Raw genomic sequence first — 22254 nt, forward strand, 5'->3', positions numbered from 1 at the left:
CACCAGTCTCAACACCAACAGTGAAGAGGCAACTCCAGGATGCTGGCCTTCTTGGCAGAGTTGCAAAGAAAAAGCCATATCTCAGACTGGTCAATAAAACAAGATTAAAATGGGCAAAAGAACACAGACACTGGACAGAGGAACACTGCCTAGAAGGCCAGCATCACGGAGTCGCCTCTTCCCTGTTGATATTGAGATGGGTGTTCTGCAGGTACTATTTAATGAAGCTGCCAGTTGAGGACTTGTGAGGCGTCTATTTCTCAAACTAGACACTATACACATATACACACACACATATACATATACAGTGGGGCAAAAAAAGTATTTAGTCAGCCACCAATTGTGCAAGTTCTCCCACTTAAAAAGATGAGAGGCCTGTAATTTTCATCATAGGTACACTTCAACTATGACAGACAAAATGAGATTTTTTTTCCCAGAAAATCACATTGTAGGATTTTTATGAATTTATTTGCCAATTATGGTGGAAAACAAGTATTTGGTCACCTACAAACAAGCAATATTTCTAGATCTCATAGACCTGTAACTTCTTCTTTAAGAGGCTCCTTTGTCCTCCACTCGTTACCTGTATTAATGGCACCTGTTTGAACTTGTTATCAGTATAAAAGACACCTGTCCACAACCTCAAACAGTCACACTCCAAACTCCACTATGGCCAAGACCAAAGAGCTGTCAAAGGACACCAGAAACTAAATTGTAGACCTGCACCAGGCTGGGAAGACTGAATCTGCAATAGGTAAGCAGCTTGGTTTGAAGAAATCAACTGTGGGAGCAATTATTAGGAAATGGAAGACATACAAGACCACTGATAATCTCCCTCGATCTGGGGCTCCATGCAAGATCTCACCCCGTGGGGTCAAAATGATCACAAGAACGGTGAGCAAAAATCCCAGAACCACACGGGGTGACCTAGTGAATGACCTGCAGAGAGCTGGGACCAAAGTAACAAAGCCTACCATCAGTAACACACTACGCCGCCAGCGACTCAAATCCTGCAGTGCCAGACGTGTCCCCCTGCGTAAGCCAGTACATGTCCAGGCCCGTCTGAAGTTTGCTAGAGAGCATTTGGATGATCCAGAAGAAGATTGGGAGAATGTCATATGGGAGAATGTCATATGGTCAGATGAAACCAAAATAGAAGTTTTGGTAAAAACTAAACTCGTCGTGTTTGGAGGACAAAGAATGCTGAGTTGCATCCAAAGAACACCATACCTACTGTGAAGCATGGGGGTGGAAACATCATGCTTTTGGGCTGTTTTTCTGCAAAGGGACCAGGACGACTGATCCGTGTAAAGGAAAGAATGAATGGGGCCATGTATCGTGAGATCTTCCATCAGCAAGGGCATTGAAGATGAAACGTGGCTGGGTCTTTCAGCATGACAATGATTCCAAACACACCGCCCGGGCAACGAAGGAGTGGCTTCGTAAGAAGCATTTCAATGTCCTGGAGTGGCCTAGCCAATCTCCAGATCTCAACCCCATAGAAAATCTTTGGAGGGAGTTGAAAGTCCGTGTTACCCAGCAACAGCCCCAAAACATCACTGCTCTAGAGGAGATCTGCATGGAGGAATGGGCCAAAATAACAGCAACAGTGTGTGAAAACCATGTGAAGACTTACAGAAAACGTTTGACCTCTGTCATTGCCAACAAAGGGTATATAACAAAGTATTGAGATAATCTTTTGTTATTGACCAAATACTTATTTTCCACCATAATTTGCAAATAAATTCATAAAAAAATCCTACAATGTGATTTATTATTTTTTTTTCTCATTTTGTTTGTCATAGTTGAAGTGTACCTATGATAAATTACAGGCCTCTCATCTTTTTAAGTGGGAGAACTTGCACAATTGGTGGCTGACTAAATACTTTTTTGCCCCACTGTGTGTGTGTGTTTTGTACTGTGTACAAAACATTAGGAACACCGGCTCTTTTCATGACAGACTGACCAGGTTAATCCAGGTGAAAACTCATCTTTTATTGATATCACTTGTTAAATTCACTTCAATCAGTGTAGATGAAGGGGATGAGACATGTTAAAGAAATCATTTTAAACAAGACAGGTGGAAGCTGTCCTAGTCAACCTCTTGCTCAGCAAGGATGGAGGAGAAAAGGACAGGATAATAGGAGAGGAGGCCACTATATACTATTGAGATGCAGCCGGTATTATTGCCAGCTGTTGTCGATTCCTGGTTTATATTAGGAGAGGAGTGTGAACTACCTGATCGCTGTGTTTAGCTGCTTTTCATCAAAACCATTAAACCCCTGCAGCACTAACACCTTCAAAGCGTGATTCATAGAAACTGCGTGATTCAAAGCGTGATTCATAGAAACGGAAGAAACATTGTGGTTAATATAGTTAAATCATTATAGAGCAGGTTTTAACACTTTTTTTTAACCTTAAGCTGTCGTTTATGTTTGTGCATGTGGCTGGAAGTGTCTGTGTGTGCGCACACCTTGGGGTCTGTGTGTCTACTTGTCTGTGTGTGCATGCATGTGTGGATTGGTTGGTACTTCTATCCTTGTGGGGACCTAAAATCACGAGGATAAAGGCTATTTTAAGTTGAGGGTTAGGGAAAATAGGACTTCGAATGGAAATTAATTTTAGGTCCCTACGAGGATAGAACATAACGTGTGTGCATGCGTGTCTGTGTGGGTGTATTCACAGCAGCTCAGATGGCCACACTGTTCTCGATGCGGTCGGGGGACATGTAGTCATAGGGCAGCTCCAACTTCTTGTTCCTGTCTGTGATCTCACCAGAAATGGCCCTGAGCTCGGCCTGCACCTTCTCCACCAGCCTGCGGGGAGCGCCACTGCTGAACACAGGCTCACGATACTGACACAGAGGCACCTAGGAGATGGAAGAAGAGATGGAGGTAAAATACAAGATTTTAGCGGATAAGAGACACAAGATTATGCAATCGCAACAAATAATCTGCTCTCAAATTAGTTGTCAGTACTTCAAATGCAAAAGTCCACAGACCCACTTCAAAATACTTTGAGCCATCTACGACTCAGTTTATTTTGTCCAATGTGTCTGGGCCTACGCATTGCCACATTCATACCCTGTATCTAGTTTTGTCCCATGGAAAAAATATTGTGGATCTAAAATGTTTTTCCTCTCTATCCAGCACTATCGGACCACCATTTTATTACTTTTACAATCGCAACAAATAATCTGCTCAGACCCCAACCAAGTATTATCAAAAGCCATGCTATAAATTCTTGGACAACCCAAAGATTCCTAGATGCCCTTCCAGACTCCCTCCAACTACCCAAGGACGTTGGAGTGCATAAATCAGTAAACCATTTAACTGAGGACCCAAATGTAACCTTGTGTAATACCCTAGATGCAATCACACTTATAAAAACCAAAAACATTTGTCAAAGAAATGAGCTCCTTGGCAAATACCAGAGCCTGGAAGCAAGCTTCCAGAATATTGGAACTGAAAAGGTGCTCCACCAAACAAACTGGAAGTCTTCCAACTAGCTTGGAAAGACATTACCGTGCAGTATCTAAGAGCCCTCACTGCTGCTCGATCAGCCTACTTTTCAACCGATTTGAGGAGAATAAAAATACAACATGTGTTTTGATTCTGTCGCAAAGCTAACTAAAAAGGAGCATTCCCCAAGGGAGTATGGCCTTCATTTCAGCCATGTTGATGAATTCATGAACTTTGACGAAAAGATCATGGTCATTAGAAAGCAAATTAGGGACTCCTTGAATCTGCATAATTTAGTTGGCCTGAGTCTTCACAGAACTGCCAGAACCTAGGATCAATGGAGACACTCAAGTTCTTTGACACATTCACACAAGTAGTCATCGCCTCTAAACTGTCCAGCTGCCTACTGAACCCTAATTCCAACTAAACTACTGAAAGAGCTACTTCCTGTGCTTGGCCCTCCTATGTTTGTCACACCCTGACCTTAGAGATCCTTTAAATGTTCTATTTGGTAGGTTAGGGTGTGACTAGGGTGGGAAATCTATGTTTATATTTCTTTGTTTGCCGAGTATGGTTCCCATTCAGAGGTAGCTGTCTATCGTTGTCTCTGATTGGGGACCATACGTAGGCAGCCCTTTTTCCCGCTTTCTGTTGTGGGATCTTGTCTTTGGTTGTTGCATGTGTTTGCACTCCTAACTTTACGTTCGTTGAGTTGTTTATTGTTTTTTGTGGAACATTTTATAATTAAAGGAAATGCACGCCTACCACGCTGCACCTTGGTCTTCATTTTTACGACGGACGTTACAGAAGATCCCACCACCAACGGACCAAGCAGCGTGGTCAGGAGGACTCTACCTGGGAGGAAATCCTGGAGGGAGCAGGACCCTGGACAAGGGCCGGGGAGTATCGGCGTCCGAAGGAGGAGATAAAGGTAGCGAGAGCGGAACGGCGACGATACGAGGAGTTAGCTCAACGAAGCAAGCACGAGAGGCAGCCCCCCAAACATTTTTTTGGGGGAAACACGGGGAGATTGGCGGCGTCGGGGTTCAGACCTGAGCCAACTTCATGTGCTTACCGTGGGGAGCGAGTGACAGGACAAGCACCGTGTTATCCGGTTCTGCGCACCATGCCTTCTGTGCACATCCACAGTCCGGTGCGCTCTGTGCAAGCTCCCCGCAGTTGCCGTGCTAGAGTGGGCATTCAGCCAGGACGGATTGTGCCAGCTCAGCGCTCCTGGCCTCCGGTGCGTCTCTTTGGCCCAGGATATCCTGCGCCAGCTCTACGCACTGTATCTCCAGTTCGCCAGCACAACCCAGTGCGGCCTGTGCCAGCGCTACAGGGGGGATTCAACCAGGACGCGTTGTGCCAGCTCTACGCTCCAGACCTCCAGTGCACCTCCACGGCCCAGCATATCCTGCGCCGGCTCTACGCACTATGCCTCCAGTGCGCCTTCATAGCCCAGTGCATCCCGTGCCAGCTCTCCACACTCACCGAGCTAAAGTGGGTATCCAGCCAGGAAGCGTTGTTGCAGCTCCACGCACCAGGCTTCCATTATGTCTCCTCAGTCCGGTGAGACCTGTTTCGGCTCCACGTACGAATCCTCCAGTGATGATCCATGGCACGAAGCCTCCAGTGATGATCCATGGCACGAAGCCTCCAGTGATGATCCATGGCACAAAGCCTCCAGTGAAGATCCATGGCCCGGAGCCTCCAGTGACGATCCATGGCCCGGAGCCGCCAGCGACGGTCCCCGGTCCGGAGCCTCCAGCGACGGTCCCCGGTCCGGAGCCTCCAGCGACGGTCCCCGGTCCGGAGCCTCCAGCGACGGTCCCCGGTCCGGAGCCTCCAGCGGGGGTCCCCGGTCCGGAGCCTCCAGCGGGGGTCCGCGGTCCGGAGCCTCCAGCGGGGGTCCGCGGTCCGGAGCCTCCAGCGACGAGCTGCAGTCCAGAGCCTCCAGTGGGGGTTCACAGTATGGAGCCTTCGGCTTAAACTAATTACACACAATTATACGTTTGTCTTTATTGAACACAGTGTAAACATTCACAGTGCAGGGTGGAAAAAGTATGTGAACCTTTAGATTTAATAACTGGTTGACCCTCCTTTTGGCAGCAATAACCTCAACCAAACATTTTCTGTAGTTGCTGATCAGACCTGCACAATGGTCAGGAGGAGTTTTGGACCATTCCTCTTTAAAAAACTGTTTCAGTTCAGCAATATTCTTGGGATGTCTGGTGTGAACTGCTCTCGAGGTCATGCCACAGCATCTCAATCGGGTTGAGGTCAGGACTCTGACTGGGCCACTCCAGAAGGCGCATTTTCTTCTGTTGAAGCCATTCTGTTGATAATTTACTTCTGTGTTTTGGGTCGTTGTCCTGTTGCATCACCCAACTTCTGAGCTTCAATTGTCGGACCGATAGCCTAACACTCCCCTGCAAAATGTCTTGATAAACTTGGGAATTCATTTTTCTGTTGATGATAGCAACCTGAGGTAGCAAAGCAACCCCGAACCACGATGCTCACTCCACCATACTTTACAGTTGGGATGGGCTTTTTTTCCTCCACACATAGTGTTATGTGTTCCGTTCCAAAACAACCCAACTGTAGTTTCATCTGTCCACAGAATATTTTGCCCATAGCGTTGTGGAACATCCAGGTGCACTTTTGCAAATTTCAGACATGCAGCAATGTTTTTTTTGGACAGCAGTGGACAGCACCATCTTCCGTGGTGTCCTCCCATGAACATCATTCTTGTTTAGTGTTTTACGTATCGTAGACTCTGATTTCTTCAGTCTTCAGCTGACACTCTAGGATTCTTCTTAACCTCATTGAGCATTCTGTGTTGTGCTCTTGCAGTCATCTTTGCAGGACGGCCACTCCTAGTGAGTGTAGCAACAGTGCTGAACTTTCTCCGTTTAGACAAGAAGACAAATGTATTACCATGGACTGATGAACATCAAGGCTTTTAGAGATATTTTTGTAACCCTTTCCAGCTTTATGCAAGTCAACAATTCTTAATCTTAGGTCTTCTGAGATCTCTCTTGTTCAAGGCATGGGTCACATCAGGCAATGCTTCTTGTGAATAGCAAACTCAAATTTTGTGAGTTTTTTTATAGGGCAAGGCAGCTATAACCAACATCTCCAATCTCGTTTCATTGATTGGACTCCAGGTTAGCTGACTCCAATTAGCTTTTGGAGAAGTCATTAGCCTAGGGGTTCCATACATTTTTACAACCTACACTGTGAATGTTTAAATTCTGTATTCAATATAGACAAGAAAAATACAATTTGCGTGTTATTCGTTTAAGCAGACTGTTTGTCTACTGTTCTGACTTAGATGAAGATCAGATAAAAATTCGATGACCAATTTATGCAGAAATCCAGGTAATTCCAAAGGGTTCACATACTTTTTCTTGCCACTGTATCCCATTCCTCTCAAAATGTTTTCAAAAAGCTGTTGTGCAGCACCATATGCCTTCCTGAAGACAAATAATGTATACGAAACACTCCTGTCTGGTTTTAGACCCCATCATAGTACTGAAACTGCACTCGTGAAGGTGGTAAATTACCTTTTAATGGCGTCAGACCAAGGCTCTGCATCTGTCCTCGTGCTCCGAGACCTTATACCCGCTTTTGACACCAACGATCACCACGTTCTTTTGAAGATATTGTAAACCCTAATCTGAAACGTTTTTCTAAGCAAACAGCTGGAGGCAGGGCTTTCTCCTACAGAGCTCAATTTTTATGGAATGGTGTGCCTATCCATGTGAGAGACGCAGACTCTGTCTCAACCTTTTAAGTCTTTACTGAAGACTCATCTCTTCAGTAGGTCCTAGGATTGAGTGTAGTCTGGCCATGGGGTTCGAAGGTGAACGGAATGACACTGGAATGATGAACCGCCTTGTTGTCTCTGCCTGGCCGGGTCCCCTCTCACCACTGGGATTCTCTGCTTCTGACTCGATTACGGAGGCTGAGTCACTGGCTTACTAGTGCTCTTCCATGTCGTCCCTTTGAGGGGTGTGTCATGTCGTGCCAGGCTTTTTTCCACTATACTCGACTTGGGTGGGTTGAGTCACTGATGCAATCTTCCTGTCCCGTCTTGCCTACCCTCAGGCACGTGTGGTGGAGAAGATCTTCGTGGGCTATACTCAGCCTTGTCTCATGGTAGTAAGTTTGTGGTCTGTTTATCTCTAGGTGTGTGTGGGGGCAGGGGTTATATCCTACCCAAAGTGCACCCTCTACCCTCTGGTATTATTATTTCACCCTGCTGGCAATCTATGAACATTTGAACATCTTGAATAACCATCTGGCCTTAATGGCCACCCCCTCAGAGCCTGGTTCCTCTCTAGTTTTTTTTTCTAGGTTCCTGCCTTTCTAGGGAGTTGTACTTGGGGTTTTAGGCTGGGTTTCTGTATAAGCACTTTGTGACATCTGCTGATGTAAAAGGGTGTTATAAATAAATGAAATTGATGAAGATGTGTGTACATACAGCGCCTTCGGAAACTATTCAGACCATTTTACTTTTTCTACATTTTATTACGTTACAGCCTTATTCTGAAATGTACTAAATCATTATTTTTCTTCATCAATCTACACACAATAGCCCATCATGACTTTTTCATGAAACTTTTGCTAATTTATTAAATATAAAAAACAGATACCTTATTTAAGTATTCAGTATAAGTATTCAGACCCTTTTGCTATGAGACTCGAAATTGAGCTCAGGACAATCCTGTTTCCATTGATCATCCTTGAAATGTTTCTACAACTTGATTGGAGTCCACTGCTCGTAAATTCAATTGATTGGACATGATTTGGAAAGGCACACACCTGTCTATATAAGGGTTCCTCAGTTGACGATGCATGTCAGATTAAAAACCAAGCCATGACGTCGAAGGAATTGTCTGTAGAGCTCCGAGACAGGTTTGTGTCGAGGCACAGATCTATACCAAAACATTTTTGCAGCATTGAAGGTCCCCAAGAACACAGTGGCCTCCATTATTCTTAAATTAAAGAAGTTTGGAACCACCAATAATCTTCTTAGAGCTGGCTGCCTGGCCAAACTGAGCAATATGGGGAGATAGGCCTTGGTCTGGGAGGTGACCAAGAACCCGATGATCACTCAGAGAGCTACAGAGTTCCTCTGTGGAGATGGGAGAACCTTCCAGAAGGACAACCATTTCTGCAGCACTCCACCAATCAGGCCTTTTATGGTAGAGTGGCCAGATGGAAGCCACTATTCAGTAAAAGGCACATGACAGCCCGTTTGGAGTTTGCCAAAAGGCACCTAAAAACTTTCAGACCATGGGAACCAAGATACAGAGCGATCCTTGATGAAAACCTGCTCCAGAACGTTCAGGACCTCTGACTTCCAACAGGACAATGACCCTAAGCACACAGCCAAGACAACGCAGGAGTGGCTTCAGGAGAAGTCTCTGAATGTCATTGAGTGGCCCAGCCAGAACCCGGACTTGGACCCGATCGAACATTGCCGGAGAGACCTGAAAATAGCTGTGCAGCGACTCATCCAACCTGACAGAACTTGAGAGGATCTGCAGAGAAAAATGGGAAAAACTCCCCAAATACAGGTGTGCCAAGCTTGTCGCATCATACCCAAGAAGACTTGAGGCTTAAATCGCTGCCAAAGGTGCTTCAACAAAGTACTGAATAATGGGTCTGAATACTTATGTAAATATGATGTTTTTAAAAAAATGTTATACATTTGCAAAAATGTCTTAAAAAGTTTTTGTTTTGTCATTATGTGGTATTGTGTGTCTTACGTAGTCTGCAGCGGGCTGGGACAGTAGGAACAGAGTGATGAGGAGGTTGCAGGTGGAGTTGACGTCCGGGAGGATGGAGAGAATCTCGTCTTCCGTCAACATGCCTTTGGTCTGGGGAGGGGGGTGCGTCATGGAGGCTGGGCAGTTGGGCATCCACAGGTCAAAATCCACCTGGAGGGAACAAGAACGGGAATCGGTAACACGTTGTCACAAATTATACCATATTTCCTTTAGAGCACACTACTTTTGACCAGAGCCCATATGTGTCTTAAGTGAAGATTTGGACCTACGTACTGTATTGATTGATGGGTACAGTTAATTGGTTAATCATGTTGATGGGTTAATTACCTGAGAGAAGTTGACAGCAGCGTGCAGCGCAGAGCAGCAGTATATAACCATGGTAACAAACTGAGAGAGTTCTGGTTTGGTTTGGAATGACTGTGGGCAACCTGAGGGAACCAGGAGGGGGAACAGTGTAGTCAGTTGGTGTATAGTGAGATCATTTCAGTTGACAATCAAAAAATGCACAGCCATAGACTGAGAAACCACTTCTCATGTAGGCAGTCGGCGTTTCAATTAATCCCAAAGATGTTTGATGGGGTTGAGGTCAGGGCTCTGTGCCAGTCAAGTTATTCCACATCGATCTTGACAAACTATTTCTGTATGGACCCTGTTTTGTGCACAGGGGAATTGTCATGTTGAAACAGGAAAAGGCCTTCCCCAAACTGTTGCCACAAAGTTGGTAGCTCAGCATCGTCTTGAATGTTATTGTGTACTGTAGCGTTAAGATTTCCCTTCACTGGAACTAAAGGGCCTAGGCCGAACCATGAAAAACAGCCCCAGACCATTTTTCCTCCTTCACCAAACTTTACAGTTGGCACTATGGTAGCGTTCTCCTGGCATTCGCCAAACCCAGACTCGTCAATCAAATTGCCAGATGGTGAAGCGTGATTCATCATTCCACAGAACGCGTTTCCACTGCTCCAGAGTCCAATGGTGGTGAGCGTTTACACCACTCCAGCCGACGCTTGGCATTTCGCATTGTGATCTTAGGCTTGTGTGTGGCTGCCAATCCCATATCATGAAGTTCCTGACGAACAGTTCTTGTGCTGATGTTGCTTACAGAGGCAGTTTGGAACTCGGTAGTGAGTGTTGCAACCAAGGACAGACTTTTACGTGCTATACGCTTCAGCACTCGGCCGTCCTGTTCTGTGAGCTTATGTGGCTTACCACTGTGGCTGAGCCGTTGTTGCGCCTGGATGTTTCCACTTCACAACAACAGCACTTACAGTTGACTGGGGCAGCTCTAACAGGGCAGATATGTGACTAACTGGCTTGTTGGAAAGGTTGCATCCTATGACGGTGCAATGTTGAAAGTTACTGAGCTTTTCAGTAAGGCCAGTCTACTGCCAATGTTTGCATATGGAGATTGCATGGTTGTGTGCTCAATTTTATACACTTGTCAGCAAGGAGTGTAGCTGAAATAGCCAAATCCCCTAATTTGAAGGGGTGTCCACATACTTACGTGTGTGTGTGTGTGTGTATATATGTGTGTATATAGATGTATGTATATGTGTGTAATTTATTGAACAGAAAGTTTCACATAGGGTGTTATTGGTAGAACACACACACCGACCTGAGTGAGGGAGCTGTAGGAAGCCATGTGTGTAGATCTCAGTGATCCAGCTCTGCAGTTCAGAGTCCTGCTCCACATCCTGGTCTCCAAGGTAATACACATCCACCCAGCCACTCACAAATCTGCCACATGGTCACACAAAACACAACAGTAATGATGGTGCTTGTAAAAAAGGAAGTGTGTTGTATGTGTGTGTACCTGTGCAGTGTGCCAGATTCTGAGAATTGATATCACAGCTGTATGACTGTATTTCTGTGTGGGTCTGCATGTGAGTGCCGGTGTGTGTACCTGTGCAGTGCGTTCAACACTCGCAGTGCATCGTGTGCATAATAGCTGTGTGTACGTGCCTGCTTGAATATGTGTACCTGTGCAGTGCGGTCCACACTCGCAGTGCATCGTGTGCATAATAGCTGTGTGTACGTGCCTGCTTGAATATGTGTACCTGTGCAGTGCGGTCCACACTCGCAGTGCGTCATGTGCATAGTAGCAGTGTTTGAGTGTGTGTATCCCTCTGTCTGCCAGGTCGTCAGGGACACACAGGGAGCGGTAACGCAGACGCTCTGTGGCTCGAGACAACAGTACAGGCAACGCCTCCAGACCACAGCCTACGGCCTGACACACAACAGGAACATGCAATTTTGTGGTTAGAAACTAGCAAACATTTACAGGCATATGCACAAAGAAAATATGTGTACTAAAACATTGCAACTCACACAAACATTTCAAGACACACGATCATACCTTGTCAAACACTCCGTTGGCAGCCAGTAGAGAGGCCCTGGCTTGGATGTTGATCTGTAGTGTGGTTTTTATGTGAGGCATCAACAACTGCAACAATCATATTAATAATAACAACAAGTCAGATTCTAGCTCATGACAGCTCTATAAAATGCAATTCCAACTGCAAGGTACTAGAGAAACAGATGTGAGCTCACGAGACTTCCGGATGGTTCAGGAGGTTAACTTAAACTTTCACCTATGCAGCCTGGTCTATACGTAACAAGTAAACGTAAATCCGGGACACTCAAATTAGTATGATATGTTACGTTTGGTTTATGTAGGATTGAAGGTTATTTAAGGCAAAACAAAAGGAGGTTGTTTGTTCGGGGTGGGCGTATAACACAAAAGTTGCATGTTTAAGTCTCATCATTTTTGTTAGGTAACTACTTAGTGTGTCAACTAACCCTTCCCCTAACCTTAACCCAGGTAATGTTAGCCACCTAGCTAATGTTAGCGTTAGACACCCTGCTACCTAGCTAACTTTAGCCACAACTAATTGGAATTCATAATCAGTAGAGGCTGGTGGGAGGAGCTATAGGAGGACGGACTCATTGTAATGGCTGAAATGGAACGGAGTCAAACGTGGTTTCCATATGTTTTTCGTTCCATTAATTCCATTCCAGCCATTACAATGAGCCTGTCCTCCTATAACTCCACCCACCAGCCTCCACTGTTCGTAACATATCATACCTATTGCAAATTTGTAACATATTGTTGGAATTGCGATTTGTAACATATCATACTAAATGGAGCGAGACATATTTACGTTTACTATGTTACATCTAAACATCCAGGTTGCATCACGATTCACAGATCTAATGAGTGGTGGTGTATTTATTAGAACTTTACCTACTATATTTACTATTTACCTGTTTATTACATACTATTTACCTGGTGTAGAGGGTGTACTTCTGGCAGCTGCCTGAGGGTGGCAGTGCAACACACCTCTCCCAGCAGGTGGGTTCTGAGGAAGTGAGAGGAAAGCTGGTGGCACTGGAAGTCTGAGCAGCGCACCCAGGTCTTAGCCAACAGCCAATCAGGGCCAGGGTCAGAGGGCAGGAACACTGGGTTCTGAGGACCAGGGGCCTGCTGCAGCTGTGGGTATAATTAGTGGTACAATAGTTTCAGAATTATACATTTTTGTAGTAGCAAAAACAGTAGTAGTAGCAGTACTAGTAGAATCAAACTAGTAATAGCATTCCCCTCTGGGTTAATAAAGTGGCTGTCTACCTGTCAGTATGTACATTACCCGTCAAAAGTTTAGACACAACTACTCATTCCAGAGTTCTTCTTTATTTTTACTATTTTCTACGTTGCATAATAATAGTGAAGACAAAAAAACTATGAAATAACACATGGAATCATGTAGTAACCAAAAAAGTGTTAAACAAATCAAAATATATTTTACGTTTTAGATTCTTCAAAGTAGCCACCCTTTTCCTTGATGACACCTTTGCACACTCTTGGCATTTTCTCAACCAGTTTCATGAAGCAGTCACCTGGAATGCGATATCTTAACCGCCATCGATAACAATACTGTACAGCTGTATTCATTGACCTGGCTAAGGCTTTCGACTCTGTCAATCACCACATCCTCATTGGCAGACTCGATAGCCTTGGTTTCTCAAATGATTGTCTCTCCTGGTTCACCAAGGACTTCTCTTATAGAGTTCAGTGTGTCAAATTGAAGGGCCTGTTGTCCGGGCCTCTGGCAGTCTCTATGGGGGTGCCACAGGGTTCAATTCTTGGACCGACTCTCTTCTCTGTATGTGCTGCTGGTGAGTCTCTGATCCACCTATACGCAGATGACACCATTCTGTATACTTCTGGCCCTTCTTTGGACACTGTGTTAACAACCCTCCAGACGGGCTTCAATGCCATACAACTCTCCTTCCGTGGCCTCCAATTGCTCTTAAATACAAGTAAAACTAAATGCATGGTCTTCAACCGATCGCAGCCTGCACCTGCCCGCCCGTCCAATATCACTACTCTGGACGGTTCTGACTTAGAACGTGTGGACAACTACAAATACCTAGGTGTCTGGTTAGACTGTAAACTCTCCTTCCAGACACATCAAACATCTCCAATCCAAAGTTAAATCTAGGATTGGCTTCCTAGTTCGCAACAAAGCATCCTTCACTCATGCTGCCAAACATACCCCTGTAAAACTGACCATCCTACCGATCCTCGACTTCGGCGATGTCATTTACAAAATAGCCTCCAATACCCTACTCAATAAATTGGATGCAGTCTATTACAGTGCCATCCATTTTGTCACCAAAGCCCCATATACTACCTCCCACTGCGACCTGTACACTCTCGTTGGCTGGCCCTCGCTTCATACTCGTCGCCAAACCCACTGGCTCCAGGTCATCCACAAGACCCTGCTAGGTAAAGTCCCCCCTTATCTCAACTCGCTGGTCACCATAGCAGCACCCACCTGTAGCACGCGCTCCAGCAGGTATATCTCACTGGTCACCCCCAAAACCAATTCTTCCTTTGGCCGCCTCTCCTTACAGTTCTCTGCTGCCAATGACTGGAACGAACTACAAAATAACTATGAAATCTCCTTCACTAGCTTTAAGGACCAGCTGTCAGAGCAGCTCACAGATTACTGCACCTGTACATAGCCCATCTATAATTTAGCCCAAACAACTACCTCTCCCCCTACTGTATTTATTTATTTTGCTCCTTTGCACCCCATTATTTATCTCTACTTTGCACATTCTTCCACTGCAAATCTACCATTCCAGTGTTTTACTTGCTATATTGTATTTACTTCGCCACCATGGCCTTTTTTTGCCTTTACCTCCCTTATCTCACTTCATTTGCTCACATCGTATATAGACTTATTTTACTACTGTATGTTTTACTCCATGTGTAACTGCTGTATGTGTCGAACTGCTTCGCTTTATCTTGGCACGGTCGCAATTGTAAATGAGAACTTGTTCTCAACTTGCCTACCTGGTTAAATAAAGGTGAAATAAATTAATTTCAGTTGACAGGTGTGCCTTGTTAGAAGTTAATTTGTGGAATTTCTTTCCTTCTTAATGCGTTTGAGCCAATCAGTTGTGTTGTGACAAGGTAGGGCTGGTATACAGAAGACAGCCCTATTTGGTAAAAGACCAAGTCCATATTATGGCAAGAACAGTTCAAATAAGCAAAGAGAAACAACAGTCCATCCTTACATTGAGACATGAAGGTCAGTCAATCCCGAAAATTTCAAGAAAGTTTCTTCAAGTGCTGTCGCAAAAGCCATCAAGTGCTATGATGAATGGATGATCTCCGCATGTTCCCAACATGAAGCGTGGGGGTGCTTTGCTGGTGACACTCAGTGATTTATTTAGAATTCAAGGGACACTTAACCAGCATGGCTACCACAGCATTCTGCATGGATAAGCCATCCCATCTGATTTGCGCTTCGTGAGACCTTCATTTGTTTTTCAACAGGACAATGACCCAACACCTCCAGGCTGTGTAAGGGCTATTTGACCAAGAAAGAGAGTGATAGAGTGCTGCATCAGATGACCTGGTGTCCACAATCACCCTACCTCAACCCAATTGAGATGGTTTGGGAAGAGTTGGACCACAGAGTGAAGGAAAAGCATCCAACAAGTGCTCAGCATATGTGGGAACTCCTTCAAGGCGGTTGGAAAAGCATTCCAGGTGAAGCTGGTTGAGAGAATGCCAAGAGTGTGCTAAGGTGTCATCAGGCAAAGGGTAGCTACTTTGAAGAATCTAAAATACAAAAAATATTTTGATTTGTTTACTACATGATTCCATATGTGTTATATCATAGTTTTGTTGTCTTCACTATTATTCTACAATGTAGAAAATAGTAAAAATAAAGAAAAACTCTGGAATTAGTACGTCTGTCCAAACCTTTGACTGGTACTGTATGTATGTATGTATGTATGTATGCATGTATGCATGCATGTATGCATGCCAGCCAGCCAAAGATGACCGGACTCACTTGGATGGCGATGGGTTTGAGCTCCCCTTCCTGGTTGAGGTGCAGAAGGACTAGCGGGGCGGCGAGAAACTGCTGCTTCCCATTGATCACGTTGGCCGGGACACCTTCCAACATCTCGTAGTCCAGCAGGAAAATAGACCCTCTCTGCCGTGAACGCACAAAGGTGAAGTTTGAAGTTTCACACAGTGCAAATCCAACACACACCTGTGTGGTCCAGTGGTTGCTGCCGCTGACCCCGATACACGTATGCCAGAGTCAGCATGTGTTCAAATACTGCCCTTTGACTGTCGCGTTCCATCTTTCCAGAGCTTTGCAATCTCTTCAATAAAAGCTAAAAAACAAAACACTCACCGGCAGACAGGCACACACACACACACCTCTAGCTCCTGTTCCAGTGAGGATCCGTCAGGCAGGAAGGGGCAGAGAATGTCAGAGTTGATTGACAGGTTGGGAGGGAGGAGGCGTGTCTGTCGCACCATGAGAGGGTTACAGCCGTTCAAACACTGGTAGCCAAAGAACCAGTCCTCAGCCCAATGGGCCTGCACATACTCTTCAAGGGAGGGAGAGAAAAGAGAAGGATATCAAGGGTTGGGGGGTTAAAGAGAGAGAAAGGACAGGCAGTGAGAATTGGCGTGCGTGTGTGTGTGTATGACATACTAGCGACAGTATTCTGGCTCCCATTGTGGCTGAACATGGTCTCCAGCTCAGTAAAGCTACTCCAGGATTCAGCTCTCTCAGCAAAACCCCTTAGATACTGCAGATTGATGCCTGGGCTGAGAGGATGAATACAATGTGAAGGGGAAGACCAAATGTTTAGGTGAGGACAAACAGAATGTGGAAGGCAAATAGAATGTGGAGGGCAGACAGAATGTGGTGGGCAAACAAAACATGGAGAGCAAAGGGCTGACCTTTGGCGTGTGTAGCTGAGGTTGGGTCCCAGTTCCTTCAGACTGGTCATGTCCACACAGTGAGGGACACCCTCAGCAAACGTACGCCACCTACAGGGCAGACCACCACATGACATCAAACTATTGGTACTAAAGGCAAACTCACTTGATTCGTGTAAGAGCAGCTTTGTGTGAATGAGCCTTAATGTTCTACCTTCACACCTCCTCCTCCTCCATAATGCTAACACTGATTTTAGACACTAACACTAAACCAAGTGAGCACCGACTGACGCAGAACTTCCATGGGTTTTGAAAAGTGGGGCGGCAGGTAGCCTAGTGCTTAGATCGTTGGGCCAGGTTGCTGGATCGAATCCCTGAGCTGACAAGGTAAAAATCTGTTGTCCTGCCCCTGAACAAGGCAGTTAACCTACTGTTCCCCAATAGGCCATCATTGTAAATAAGAATTTACTTAATTGACTTGCCTAGTTAAATAAAAATGTTACAAATGTGGTTGATTTCAATGTTCACAGACGCTGATTTCTTGTCCAGTCCCCCCCAGCTTTGATTTGCCCCAAAAATAAACGTCTATGATTGGTTCAGATTTAGTCTGGTCCGGACCGGCCTTGATTTGGCCTAACTTGGTTCAGATGTGGTCTGGTCCAGACCAGCCTTGATTTGGCCCAAGCATAGACTTATCCCACCGAGCACATCACACGTAATTTCAACATGGAAATGTGGGTAATATTTGATTCACACACTCAAATAGGACTACCAGAAGTTATGCACAACCAAATTCCAATGGAAAACTATGTCTGATCTTGTAACGGTTTTCTGTATGAGAAGGAGAGTCGGACCAAAATGCAGCGTGTAGATTGCGATCCATGTTTTAATGAACAAACGTAAAACACGAATCAATACAAACACTACAAAATAAAGAACGTGACGAACGTAACGAAAACCTAAACAGCCCTATCTGGTGAAAACACATAGACAGGAACAATCACCCACAAACACACAGTGAAACCCAGGCTACCTAAATATGGTTCCCAATCAGAGACAATGACGAACACCTGCCTCTGATTGAGAACCATATCAGGCCGAACATAGAACTAGACAAACTAGACATGTAACATAGAATGCCCACTCAGATCACACCCTGACCAACCACAACATAGAAATATACAAAGTAAACTATGGTCAGGGTGTGACAGATCTTTAGTTGAGTTGTCATCTGAATGTGTTATCATTGCGCTTTCAACCATTTAAAAGCACAACATACAATGTCAGATATTTTGTATTTATACAACAACTTCATTTGTTATCACTTGCAGTGAATTATTATATTAAACGTGCATGGTACAAGTGATCAATGCTGTTCGAGATTCTGTGTAGATTATTATAGCACTTGTGAATATTTCCACAGACCTGCGACCCTTGCACGCTATGGTGAACATGCACACTTTCTACAATTACATAAGAAAACATTTATAGTTAAAGTAACCTCAATGTACAGTGCATTCAGAATGTATTCAGACCTCCTAACTTTTTACATTACAGCCTTATTCTAAAATTGATTAAATCATTCCCCCCTGATCATTATTTATTTAAATAAAAAATACAATTGTACCCCTTTTTCTTGGTATCCAATTGTCGTGGTGCACGATGAGACAAGGATATCCCTACCGGCCAAGCCCTCCCTAACCCGGACGACGCTAGGCCAATTGTGCGTCGCCCCACGGACCTCCCGGTCGCGGCCGGTTGCGACAGAGCCTGGGCGCGAACCCAGGGTCTCTGGTGGCACAGCTGGCTCCCCCTGCTCATTCTACACAGAATACCCCATAATGACCAAGCGTAAACAGGTTTAGATTTTTAGCAAATTTATAAAAAATACAAAACAGAAATACCTTATTTACATAAGTATTCAGACCCTTTGCTATGACACTTGAAATTGAGCTCAGGTGCATCCGGTTTCCATTGATCATACTTGAGATGTTTCTACAATTTGATTAGAGTCCACCTTAGCTAAATTCAATTGATTGGACATCATTTGAAAAGGCACACACCTGTTTAGATAAGGTCCTACAGTTGACAGTGCAAAAACCAAGCCATAAGGTCGAAGGAATTGTCCGTAGAGGGCGAGACAGGATTGTGTCAGGGAGGTGACCAAGAACCAGATGGTCAATCTGACAGAGCTCCAGAGGTCCTCTGTGGAGATGGGAGAACCTTCCAAAAGGACAACCATCTGTGCAGCACTCTACCAATCAGGGCTTTATGAGTGGCAAGACGGAAGCCACTCCTCAGTAAAAGGCATATGACAGCCCGCTTGTAGTTTGCCAAAAGGCACCTCAATGACTTTCAGACCATGAGAAACATGATTCTCTGGTCTGATGAAACCAAGATTGAACTCTTTGGCCTGCCAAGCTTGTGCGTCATACGCAAGAAGACTCGAGGCTGTAATATCTGTCAAAGGTGTTTCAACAAAGTACTGAGTAAAGGGTCTGAATACTTTTCATTTTTAACAAATTTGGCAAAGATCAGCATGAACATTAAAATCTGATGCAATCTGAGCCTGATGAGCCATAAATTAAATAATTAAATTACGGATGGCCTCTTATCCGCTCGTCGTTCCCTTATGCCATAGTTTGTACATCTCAATTGTCGATAGAAACCACATTTGTTTAAGCAAGTCAGCCATAATGAACTGTTTCGCTGCCAGACAAGGCTCTGCTGAAAGCCAGGTGTAGCGGTGGTAATGATTCACTTCATGATGCATTGTTTCGTGGTGTGTTGGGTAGTGGCTTTGCTGGCATGCATCTAAAACAAATGTGGGGACTTTGCCCCACCAAGATTTACATGCTAAAATTGACATTGATTACGGACATCGTTCAAACCATGAACCATGAAAATGCAGAAGAAGACATGTGATTCTGGTGAAGCGCATGTGGCTAGAAAATATGATTAGAACTTTGAAATATAATAGGGCCTATTGTATAATTAGTAAGCTGACAGTGCATTCGGAAAGTATTCAGACCCCTTGACTCTTTCCACATTTTGCTATGTTACAGCCTTGTTCTAAAATGTATTAAATAGTTTTTCCCTCATCAATCTACACACAGTATCTCATAATGACAAAGCAAAAACTGTTTTTTAGGAATTTTTGCAAAAACAGAAATATCTAATTTACATAATTATTCAGAGCCTTTAGTCAGTATTTTGTTGAAGCACCTTTGGCAGCGATTAAAGCCTCGAGTCTTCTTGGGTATGACACTAAAAGCTTGGCACACCTGTATTTGGGGAGTTTCTCTATTTCTTCTCTGGAGATCCTCTCAAGCTCTGTCAGGTTGGATGGGGAATGTCGCTGCACAGCTATTTTCAGGTCTCTCCAGAGAAAAAGTTACCATAATGAGATGATAGGTCTACATGCATTGGGAACTGCGCTCCATACTGAGATGGGCTGTCTGTCCCAATCTTGAGTCCCGATTCATCATGCAGAAACCATAGAGAAGACAGATTTGGACATGGCAAATATCTATTTAATCAATTTTGAATTCAGGCTGTAACACAACAAAATGTTGAATAAGTCAAGGGGTATGAATACTTTCTAAAGGCACTGTAAGTGACAGATGGGATCGATCTCCATTTTGCTGTTTTAATTGGAAATATAACTTTTGAATGTGTCAATGTTTTCTTTATTGACGTAGGTGTAAGATAAATGATGTACGGTTTAAATTTGTCCATAGAAACAACTACCCAAAGAATCATTTTCAATGTGGTGACTTCAACGTCTGTAAAATACGTATTTTCAACATCCGTAAAATATGTTTTATCAACGTCCATATGATGTCCAAAAATATGTATTTTCAACGTCTTTTCAAATCCTTTTGCTCCCTGGGAAGTGCCTGGTGGTAGAGTTAGGAGATGTGTTGACAGTGAGCGAAGGAGATGTGTGGGAGAGAAAAGATGATACGAGGAGTGTTGTGTATAGTAAGAGGACATTTGTTGTGGTTTAGTTGCAATACCTTATGTGCTGCTGTTTAGTGTGCAGATCTTTGAGTCTGTGGTCCTTCAGTGTTTGCACAGTCTCTGAGTTCAACAGACACACTGAGAGAGAGAGAGGATATATGATATGATTAAAATATGAAGTCTACACCACTTCCTCTTTCCATGGTAACGCTATATATAGTATGTAGTTCTCACAAATTGCCTGGTTCATCAGTGTGACGGAAAGAGCTCTTACTCACACTTCCTGTAATATGGGGTATGACCATGTGATATATTTTTTGAAATGTTAATTAATAAAACACTCTCACTGTCTCCATTCCGTAGCTCCACGTCACCATCTACAGACCGGAGCCACCTGCAACAAGGGAAGTGCTCTGCCCCTTGGTGCTGTAGCCCCGCCCCTTCCTCCTGTCTGTCACACAGCCTCCGGACCTCCACCCCCCTGCAGTGCCAGTCCAGGTCCGGGAAACCCGTCCGAGCCTCCAACCGTAGCCGGACCAGAACTACTCGACCCAGTGCCACCTGTGACCACACTCTGACCACACAGGCCTGGAACAGGGATAATGGGGGAAAAAACTTTAGGTAAAGTGCTTTGAAATTGGGTGAAATGCTATCTAAAATCAAATAATGTTTTATTAGACAACACAAACTGCCGGTTAATATACTGACAGAGAGGGGGGGGGGGGGGGGGGGGGGAAGAGGAGGAAGAGCGAAAGGGCAAGGGGGAGTAAGAGAAAGATAGAGAGGGGAGGAAGGGAGACAGAGAGAACTCACGGATCCAGGTAGGAGGTGGTGCTGGTTGGCCCCAGCGTTCACTGAGATGGGTGGGGTTTCGCTACCCTCTGAGCCAATCAGAGTGAGCCGTAGGATGCTGTATGTTCCAGAGGTGGGGGCTGGTAAGGTATGGACGATCACCTGAAATTCCTCCATGGCACTGGCCATGACACACACACAAAACCACGTATTTGCATGCACTGAGGAGAGTGGCATTCTTCTGTGTTCGATATTTGAATTGGAAATCATCAGGCCATTGCTGCATCTTGGTCATAACTTGTCAACCATGCTGACTTGACATATCACTACCGTACAATACACAATGTGCAGTACAAAAAAATGTCTAAATGCACATTCAATTCAATGATAGGCTTTGATCACGTTTATACCATAATAACAGTCCTGGTTATGAATAAGCCTATTTTACAGTTTTACAATTCATCATGTGTGGTTATGGTAAATAAATATGTAAAGGTGCACTATGCAGAAATTTCCCAATTTCAGTTTGTGACAAAATAAGAAATGTATAGTGTAGAAAGTCATTGTACCATCTAAATAGCTGTAACATCTTTTCAATGACCTCAAATATTGTATTTTCAACTTTTGAAGCTGAAAGTAAAAGATGCAAAAATGAAACTTAAGAACGGGAACCGATTTTAAGGCTTCTTAGACTTCCTTTCAATGAGAATGACATTTATAACTCAGATTTCTATGTGAATTTGTTCTGTTCACCCAAAAAATTACATATTGCATCTTTAATTTAACCTATGTATACTTCATGACTCAATCAACAGTGCAAAGTTGTCTAATAACCCAGTGTTAAGTTTTATTCTCTAAGGGAAACTGAATAATAAGAGAGACACTTACCTTCTGTTTTCCTATGAAGAAGACAAACACAGCATACTGCAACTGCCTGTGTGTTCCTTTTCAAAAGACACTTGTTGGTCTCAGACTAGACGTAACA

General features: G+C 44.3%; 1 protein-coding gene across 2 annotated transcripts; it reads right to left on the bottom strand.

Moving 5' to 3' along the window:
* Positions 1-1974: 1974 nt before the first annotated feature.
* Positions 1975-22232, bottom strand: zgc:152891 (uncharacterized protein LOC767741 homolog). Of its 2 annotated transcripts, XR_005037698.1 has the most exons (16): positions 22158-22232; positions 21291-21450; positions 20825-21065; positions 20534-20615; positions 16536-16625; positions 16285-16400; positions 16005-16177; positions 15628-15771; positions 12546-12749; positions 11616-11702; positions 11317-11486; positions 10875-10996; positions 9587-9687; positions 9239-9409; positions 2419-2869; positions 1975-2388 (listed from the first exon to the last, which is right to left on the bottom strand). XR_005037698.1 is itself a non-coding variant. In XM_021570292.2 (15 exons), exons 2-15 carry the CDS (start codon positions 21444-21446, stop codon positions 2690-2692), a joined length of 2037 nt encoding a protein of 678 aa, XP_021425967.2. In that variant the 5' UTR covers positions 21447-21450; positions 22158-22232; the 3' UTR covers positions 1975-2689. The 2 variants fall into 2 exon arrangements, 1 of the variants encoding a protein (XP_021425967.2); XM_021570292.2 differs by having other exon boundaries at positions 1975-2869.
* Positions 22233-22254: the final 22 nt, after the last annotated feature.

This window comes from Oncorhynchus mykiss, chromosome 2, assembly GCF_013265735.2.
Source record: "Oncorhynchus mykiss isolate Arlee chromosome 2, USDA_OmykA_1.1, whole genome shotgun sequence".
Taxonomy (NCBI): Eukaryota; Metazoa; Chordata; class Actinopteri; order Salmoniformes; family Salmonidae; genus Oncorhynchus; species Oncorhynchus mykiss.

What these genes read in the sequence shown, in the direction of transcription:
- zgc:152891 (XM_021570292.2), bottom strand. Translation starts at nt 21,446, where the DNA reads ATGGAGGAATTTCAGGTGATCGTCCATACCTTACCAGCCCCCACCTCT. An exon ending in CTCAGCTACACACGCCAAAG is followed by an intron (nt 16,401 to 16,535) that starts GTCAGCCCTTTG and finishes TCATCCTCTCAG; the next exon opens with CCCAGGCATCAATCTGCAGT. An exon ending in CTGCTGTCAACTTCTCTCAG is followed by an intron (nt 9,410 to 9,586) that starts GTAATTAACCCA and finishes TGTTCCCTCCAG; the next exon opens with GTGGATTTTGACCTGTGGAT.